General features: G+C 45.7%; 1 protein-coding gene across 1 annotated transcript; it reads left to right on the top strand.

Annotated features, from left to right (window-relative positions):
- Nucleotides 1-1276: 1276 nt before the first annotated feature.
- Nucleotides 1277-7416, top strand: LOC143487664 (sialoadhesin-like). The gene is made up of 9 exons (XM_076986718.1): nt 1277-1451; nt 1595-1948; nt 2033-2251; nt 2395-2748; nt 2833-3048; nt 3561-3830; nt 6395-6682; nt 6748-6987; nt 7370-7416. Exons 1-9 carry the CDS (start codon nt 1277-1279, stop codon nt 7414-7416), a joined length of 2163 nt encoding a protein of 720 aa, XP_076842833.1.
- The last annotated feature ends 1864 nt before the right edge of the window (nt 7417-9280 follow it).

Below are 9280 nucleotides of genomic sequence, written 5' to 3'. Positions count from 1 at the left end.
TAACCCTGAGCTAGAACCTCCATGATGTCCTGCTACATTACCTGCTCCTCCTCTTGTGACAACAGGAAGTCAAGTCAAGAGGTTTTAATGTCATTTCAACTACATACGGAGTACACAGTGAAACGAAACAACATTCCTCTATATTGCAACGTTCCTCTGTATTGCAACCTTCCTACCGGGACAATTATAATCTTCTCTGGTGTCTTTAGTGTTCAGTACAGTCTGTTCTTGTTCCTGGTTAGTGGCTGCTCTGATCCAGAATGTGATAGATGTGCACAGGACAGGTTCAATGACTGAGAACTGACATGAAATATTAAATACAATATTAAAACAGTAAATAAGAATGCAGTAATAATGTAATGTGAATATAATATACAGAATAATCATGTACTGAACATGTAAATCAGTACTGATGAAAGGAGAGGGTGGATCACCCTGTACTGTATTCTGGTGTACAGGATGTGTTTGGTTCTGGTGATGTATTTTGTAACCAATCAAGTTATGTATTCTTGTGTAATCTGATGTTATCTAGACCAATCATATTACATGAGAGTGTCAGGTGAAAAGAGGGAACACAAACCATATTTGGTCAGGAGATGCATATCTTAGAGGCACAACCAGAAAATTGTATAAAGAATCTTAATTTTCACCTGTAGATTCACAGAGAACGTGTTACACACATGACAAGAGTCTCTTGTTTCTTCACCAATTAAACACCAATTTTATTTCAGTCAAAAATATTTCAATGTTGCCATCATAATTGTAATTTTGTGCTGACTGAGACTGTGTATGTTCCAGGTGTGTTGGGTGAAGACATGTGGAGTGTGACTTACACTCATGAACGTGTGTGTGCTCTCATAGGATCATCTGTTCAGATCTCCTGCTCATACAAATACCCTGCAGGACTCACAGTGACAGAGTCATTCTGGTACATTAACTGGTCTGGTGCTGAACCTGTGGATGTGAGACAGGAAGAGGGGTATTATGGGAGAGTGCAGTATAGACAGAACTCCCAGAACACCTGTAGTATGACACTCACTCACCTGAGAGAGAGTGACGCTCACACATATAAGTTCAGATTCTACACTGATAATTCTACAGGTAAATACACTGATGAACCTGGAGTCACTCTGTCTGTCACAGGTAATTGTTCATAACATAAAACATTTTAGTTTATCATCAAAATGTTTTATGAAATAATACATAAACATTGTTAATAAAATCACTCACAGGTCTAACAGTTACAGTGTCAGACGGACGTGGTGTAAAGAACCTGATGTGTAGCTCCACCTGTGTTCTGTCCAACAACCCCACCTACATCTGGTTCAGGAACGGACAGCCTGTATCCAACCACAACACACGTGACCTGCGTGTGTATGACAGTAGTGATGGTGCAGGCAGCTACTCCTGTGCTATAAGAGGACATGAGGAGCTCCGTTCTCCTGCTGTCTGTGAGACGCCCACTTTAAACTGATTCTGCTTATTTATAGTAAACATGTTCAGAGACACTTTGCTGGATGGTGCTGATGTCAGAGTTGTGGTTTAATATTTTCAGTGTTTCTGGTTTTGTTTTCATTTACTTTCCCTGTTTCAGGTGCTTCTAAAGATTCAGATCAGAACTGCTGGAGTGTGACTTATTCTGTCTCAACTATCTGTGCTCTGATTGGCTCATCACTGGATTTGCACAGTTACTTCACTTTCCCTAATAATAAGAAGGTCACAAAGTCATTCTGGTTCGTTAACTGGTCTGGTGCTGAACCTGTGGATGTGAAACAGGAAGAGGGGTATTATGGGAGAGTGCAGTATAGACAGAACTCCCAGAACACCTGTAGTATGACACTCACTCACCTGAGAGAGAGTGATGCTCGCACATATATGTTCAGATTCTACACTGATGATCCTACAGGTAAACTCACTGGTGAACCTGGAGTCACTCTGTCTGTCACAGGTAATTATAACATAAAATATTTTAGTTTATCATCAAAATGTTTTATGAAATAATACTAAACATTGTTAATAAAATCACTCACAGGTCTAACGGTTACAGTGTCAGACGGACGTGGTGTAAAGAACCTGATGTGTAACTCCACCTGTCCTCTGTCCAACAACCCCACCTACATCTGGTTCAGGAACGGACAGCCTGTATCCAACCACAACACACGTGACCTGCGTGTGTCTGACAGTAGTGATGGTGCAGGCAGCTACTCCTGTGCTATAAGAGGACACGAGGAACTCCGTTCTCCTGCTGTCTGTGAGACGCCCACTTTAAACTGATTCTGGTTATTTATAGTAAACATGTTCAGAGACACTTTGCTGGGTGGTGCTGATGTCAGAGTTGTGGTTTAATATTCTTGGTGTTTCTGGTTTTGTTTTCATTTACTTTCTCTGTTTCAGGTGTTTCTAAAGATTCAGATCAGAACTGCTGGAGTGTGACTTATTCTGTCTCAACTATCTGTGCTCTGATTGGCTCATCACTGGATTTACACAGTTACTTCACTTTCCCTAATAATAAGAAGGTCACAAAGTCATTCTGGTTCATTAACTGGTCTGGTGCAAAGACTGTGGATGTGAAACAGGAAGAGGGGTATTATGGGAGAGTGCAGTATAGACAGAACTCCCAGAACACCTGTAGTATGACACTCACTCACCTGAGAGAGAGTGATGCTCGCACATATATGTTCAGATTCTACACTGATGATCCTACAGGTAAACTCACTGGTGAACCTGGAGTCACTCTGTCTGTCACAGGTAATTATAACATAAAATATTTTAGTTTATCATCAAAATGTTTTATGAAATAATACTAAACATTGTTAATAAAATCACTCACAGGTCTAACGGTTACAGTGTCAGACGGACGTGGTGTAAAGAACCTGATGTGTAGCTCCACCTGTCCTCTGTCCAACAACCCCACCTACATCTGGTTCAGGAACGGACAGCGAATGTCTGACTGCACATCCGTCTCCTGCTCTGTACCTGCAGACAGATGTACAGACAGATACAGCTGTGGTGTTGAAGGACATGAGAACATCACCTCTCCTGCAGTGTGTGAGTGCAGTTTACACACAGACAACCCACACACAACCCACACACAACCCACACGCAACCAACACAACCCACACGCAACACATAAACAACACACAACCCACATCCACCCACACGCAATCCACATGCAACCCACACACAACCCACACACAGCCAACACACAGCCCACACACAACCTACACGCAACCCACACACATGCAACCAACACGCAACCCACACACAACCAACACACAACCCACATGCACCTCACACTCAACCCACACACAACCCACACTCAACCCACATGCAACCCACACTCAACCCACATGCAACCCTCACACAACCGACACGCAACCCACACACAACCCACACGCAACCCACTCATAATTATCAATACTAGTGTTATTTGTGTGCTGTAACTAAAGAACCTCATTAATACCAATAACATGGAAAACTATATTAATCTCCCAAACAGATTCCCCTAGAGGTTTAGTGGTTGTGTTTATTTTTAAAGTTAACACCGTGTTTGTGTTCAGATCCCCCTAGAAACACCAGCGCAGTGGTGGTTCCCTCTGGAGAGAGAGTGGAGGGAGGTTCAGTGACTCTGACCTGCAGCAGTGATGCAAACCCTCCTGTTCTCAACTACTCCTGGTTTAAGCAGAGAGCAGCTGCAGACACACTGCTGGGAACAGGCCAGAACTACAGCATCACCAACATCAGCTCCCAGCACAGTGGACTCTACTACTGCGCCGCTCACAACCAGCTAGGACAGCACAACTCCACCGCCGCCCTGCTGGACGTGTTATGTAGGTGCAGTTTGCTGTGTGAGATCCTCTTGTGTTGGGAGTGTAATATGTTCAGTGACGTGTTGAGTTTCTCTGCTCTTCAGACCCTCCCAGAGTCCCGTCTGTTACTGACCGTGTGTCTGGGGACTTGATCACTTGATCACCCTGCAACCTGTGTTATGTAGATGCAGTTGTGGCCTTGAAACAGTGAATTCAATATGTTTAAATATAACATAGTGACGTGCATGAAAAAGGCAACATCTTTTTGACCAATGACACTTCTTTATTGGCAAACAGCTTTCTCACAAATACAAACAGACTGAGAGCTTCACTGTATAATGACAGAAGTGATTAATTTCTCTAACAACCTCCATCATGGTGCTTTACGTTAAACCCCACTTATGGCTCTAAGAATCCGGTGGCATTAACCACGGTTAATAACAACACACAGTATAGTGCCAGAACAACAATATCCATCAATTATGTTGGTGAACAAGAACTCGCGGTGCATGATGGGAGGTGGACGCAAGCCCCGCCTCTCCTGTTACCTCTCACACACAAGCCCCGCCTCTCCTGTTACCTCTCACACACACTGTGATTGCAGACCACCACCACCATCAGCAACTCTGCTCAGACCTGGTACAAGCACCTTCTAGCAGCCGCTCCACAGTGGTAGTGACGCTCTGATAAGTTACTGCATACACTTCTGGCCATTTGAGGAAAAAGTCCATACCCACGAGCACATAGTGGTTTACAACGTCAGTGCAGGAGAACGGAGTAGTTGCGTTTGGTCCTGTGAAGTGCCCGGCTGTAGTATATAATTACTCTCTTGCACTTGTGACAACACTGCCCCAATCCCCAGATGTGTCCGTGTCTACAATGAACTGTCCACTCACCTGGGGAAGGCCCAGAACAGGAGTGGTGTACATCACCAGAACGCCCCATCATCCTCATCAGACCACCAAAAGACCAGAACAACAATACGCCTTTAGAAGTCAGCTGGTGCAGGGGAGTACCACCCCCTCCTTGACACCCCGAATGAACCGGCGCTAATAGGAGGACAATCCCAGGAATCTCCTGAGTTCCTCTGTGTTGGATGGTGTGGACCATTGTTGTACTGCCTTAACCTTTTCTGAGTCAGTAGCCACACCTTCACCACTGACCACATGCTCCAGGAACTCGACTTCCTGCTGGAGGAGATGGCATTTTTTGGGATGGAGTTGCAGGTTAGGAGCTCTGATGGCCAGAAACACTTGTTCTAGGTAGGCCACGGCTCCATCAAAACTTGGAGTGTGCATGAGCAGATCGTCCAGATAGACTATGTATCGCTCCTGCGGCGGCCAGTCAGAACTCGTTCCATTAAGTGCTTGAAGGTGGCTGGGGCATTGCACCACCCAAACGGCATCACGCTAAACTGCCACAACCTCGTCCCCAAGGTGAACACCATCTTCTCCCTAGCGTCTGGTGTGAGCGCTACCTGCCAGTTTCCACTACGGAGGTCCAGTGAGCTGAACCATGACAACCCAGCGACCTTATCCAGTGTGTCATCGATGCAGGGCAGGGGGTAGGCATCTGTCTTGGTTGCTGCATTGAGACGGCGGTAGTCCACCCAGAACCGTCAGCTATCATCCTTCTTTGTCACTGGTACCACCAGTGCCCATGGGCTGTTGGATGGCTCAATAACCACAGCCTCTTCCGTCTCTCTGGGCTTCTGTTTCACTGCCTGATGTTTAGCGAGGGGGAGGTGGTGCGGGTGCAGCCGGATGGGTGGGGTTGTTCTGGTGTCGATGGGGTGTTGCAGCAGGTCCGTCTGGGTTCAGTCCTCCTCCAGGGCTGTGAACACGTCTACATGCACCTCCAGCAGCTCCCACAGTCTCTGGTTCTCACTGTGGCTGAGACCCTCCCTGGTCCACAACTCTCACACGGCCTCCCAGTTGGTACTGGCCCTCACGGCTACGTGGGCTGGGGTTCCACACAGGTGTCCTTGATATGGTGGCTCTGGTCTTCTCCGGTTGTGGCCTCTCTTACCACTTGAGTGGGCTGCATCTATGGGGCCACTGCACCTGCAGCCTGGTTCCCATCACCGCGATTGCAGAGTTCGGTCTTCACAATATTAATACAGTTATGAGTTCAGTACCAATTATCAACTACAACTGAATCAAACTGAGTTCAGTTCCACTAATCAGCACATCCCCATTGTAAAACATCTTTCTATAAACACTACATTATATTGTCAAAAAAATAGTTAATTGTGAACAACCTGCATCTGTGAAAAGATCACTGATAGAGACAGATATACATTTTTCAGAAGAGTTAATAAATGCAAAAATTTGGGTGTAAAATGGAACACGCAATTGGCCTGTGAGCTGAACATACAGATTTGGCATTTACTGCAAAACCAGCATAAACATTTGTTTTTATTCATTTATTTTCTAAATGCACTTAAAGCAACATCTATACATTTTTAATACATGTTAAGGTAGATGTTCAAGGCTGTTGCTAGAGTTACACATTAAAGCTTGGATTAAATGTTTAGAGGTTGGGATTTGTGTTATTTTTAAAGTTAACACCGTGTTTGTGTTCAGATTCCCCTAGAAACACCAGCGCAGTGGTGGTTCCCTCTGGAGAGAGAGTGGAGGGAGGTTCAGTGACTCTGACCTGCAGCAGTGATGCAAACCCTCCTGTTCTCAACTACTCCTGGTTTAAGCAGAGAGCAGCTGCAGACACACTGCTGGGAACAGGCCAGAACTACAGCATCACCAACATCATCTCCCAGCACAGTGGACTCTACTACTGCACCGCTCACAACCAGCTAGGACAGCACAACTCCATCGCCGCCCTGCTGGACGTGTTATGTAGGTGCAGTTTGCTGTGTGAGATCCTCTTGTGTTGGGAGTGTAATATGTTCAGTGACGTGTTGAGTTTCTCTGCTCTTCAGACCCTCCCAGAGTCCCGTCTGTTACTGACCGTGTGTCTGGGGACTTGATCACCCTGCTGTGCTACAGTGACTCCAACCCCAACAGCACTTACACCTGGTACAGGAAGACAGGAAGTGATGTCATACCTATTGGAAATGGCACCAGTTTAACTTTAAATGGAAGTACAGTTGGACCTTTCTACTGTGAGGCGAAGAATCTCTTTGGATCAACCAATTCAACAGAATGGCCCTTCAAATCAGGTACGGTGTGGGCTGGGCAGAGTTCCTACGCTGGTTAGAGACACTCAGCATGCAGACTGAGGTGGTCTTGATCTCTCTTCTCTGGTTCTGTTGCATTTGAGTTCACTGAGTTCTGTGACTGTTCACACGCGTGTGTAAAGTCTTACACGTTTGGGTAAAGTCTTCTCACTGTTGCAGATAACACAGCTATGATGTATACAGCTGCTGGAGTCACTGTGGGTTTGTTTCTGGTACTTGTTGCTGCCCTCCTGTGGATGAGGTGAGAAGTGCAAGACACATTTATTCCTCTGGGGTTTCTTCATAAGATTTATCATGTTCATAATCTCTGGTCCACTACGTGGGTCTGATGTTTCTGCTGATGTTTGTGTTGTGGTTCTTACAGAAGTCGAGCTGCAGCTCCCAGGAGCAGACGTGAGGAGAACAGTGTGAACGTGAGTTTTAGTGAGAAACTCAGGACAGACGTGAGGCTTCATAATGACCCAAATGGTTTATTTACTGGGTCTGAGGTTTTACTGGGCTGTACAGGCAGTGACAGACTTTACAGTGGCAGGTTTTACAGTGGTATGTTTTACAGTGGTAGGCTTTACAGTGGCAGGTTTTACAGTGGTAGGCTTTACATCACTGCACACAGAGAACATCTGAAATCTCATGTTCCATTCTGTCCTGAGTATTTCTGTCTCTGCATGACACATAACTGACATCTCAGCTCTGACCATGACCTCTGACCTCATGCAGGTAGCTTTCCCAGACGACCAGGATGACATTTACACCATCGTTTATTTCACCTGCACCCCCACACAGGAAGTGTCTCTGTTCTCCAGACGTATTGGTGCTTCAGTATGTGGTTAGATGAACTTTGGCAGTTACACTGCTGCCACCCAGTGAGCATATTATGTCATTACACCTACTATAATTTTAAATGTTTACAATGCTGCAGCTGATTACATTTCCCAAAGAAATTACACCCAAATTTGTCACACTCTGTTAGTGACACAATCCTCTCTGTGTGTTCCACAGTCTGAAGGAGCTGATGACCCATCTCAGATCTACAGCCAGGTCCATAAACCCAAACCCCACACATAAGTGTAACACCCTCACCGTGAGCTCAGAGTTCTGGGGCCTCATGTAGAAAGACTTGCGTGGATTTCTTACTGAAAATTGGCATACGGACAAATGCAGAAAATGGTGTAAGCAAAAAAAAAATAAAATCTGGATGTATCAAACCGTGTGTACGCCGGAATCAACTCGCATTTCCTTTGTACATCCCAATCAAGAGAGTGGCTGACTCCTTCTGTGACACGCCCGCATATAATTATGCAAATTAATTTAAATTTGCCCTGCACCGGAGAAGTTTCCTCTCTGATCTATCACAAACCATGTCTAAACGGGGAAAAAAGAGGAACTTCACCGAATGTGAAGTGGAGACGCTCCTGAATGAGGTAGAGGTGCTGAATAAATGTTTGTTGTGGCGCGTTGTGGCACTACGGCAAAGCGCAAAAGGTCTGAGTGGGACAGCGTGTGTGAAGCTTTAAATGTTGTGTGGTCAGAACAATGCACACTGGCAGAATAATATAATGCACCTAAAAAATATCAGTGATGCGCTTACTAGAATCAGCAACTCAATAAAAGAATTGGTTAATAAATGAATACTGTCTCCTACCTTTTTATATTGTAGCTATGATCTGTTGCCTTGCTTGTATAGCACCTGGGTTAGGCTGCACATTAATTTGTCCTGGCTCTGGGTTCGCTGGGTGCTCCACCACCTCTAACAATGGCACGGCCTACCTGTGTGCAACATTGTGCAGGACCCCACATGCCCTCACAATACCACACACCTTCTCTGGCCGTAACACGAGCATCCCCCAGTCCTGTCCAGCCAGCGCCACCGGCTTTTCAGCTGCCCAATCACCCTCTCCACGACTGAACGGGTGTGAGAATGGAGAGAATTGTGTCTCCGCTCCCGGTCAGTCTGCATTACAAAGGGTCGTCAGCCACGTCTTGAGCGCGTAGCTGCTGTTTCCTAAGTAATTTAACAATTACCCATGTCGTGCATAGACTGCCACTGAGCGCCTGCTTTGTCTCCGTTTGGGAAGTAGTTCCCTGTAATATATTCCCCCATGTGGGTTAAAGAACACCGCCTTAAACTGAGTGAGTTTTTAATGTGTGAAAGGGAAATCCAAAGAGAGGTGGAGGGCAGTCCAGGTTGGTACACAACAGCAATCCAACCGAGCAGAGGAACCAGAGGGCAAATCCAAGAGAGAGAAACGCTAAACAGGTCAAACCAGAGAATCAT

Source organism: Brachyhypopomus gauderio, unplaced genomic scaffold (assembly GCF_052324685.1).
Source record: "Brachyhypopomus gauderio isolate BG-103 unplaced genomic scaffold, BGAUD_0.2 sc49, whole genome shotgun sequence".
NCBI lineage: Eukaryota > Metazoa > Chordata > Actinopteri > Gymnotiformes > Hypopomidae > Brachyhypopomus > Brachyhypopomus gauderio.
Note: the sequence above shows the minus strand (reverse complement) of the source record. Positions and strands in the feature narration are given on the sequence as shown.

Coding starts and splice junctions, on each gene's coding strand:
- LOC143487664 (XM_076986718.1), top strand. CDS start 1,277: ATGTGTAGCTCCACCTGTGTTCTGTCCAACAACCCCACCTACATCTGG. Junction 1,452..1,594: donor GCTCCGTTCTCCTGCTGTCT/GTGAGACGCCCA, acceptor TCCCTGTTTCAG/GTGCTTCTAAAGATTCAGAT. Junction 3,831..6,394: donor CGCCCTGCTGGACGTGTTAT/GTAGGTGCAGTT, acceptor GTTTGTGTTCAG/ATTCCCCTAGAAACACCAGC.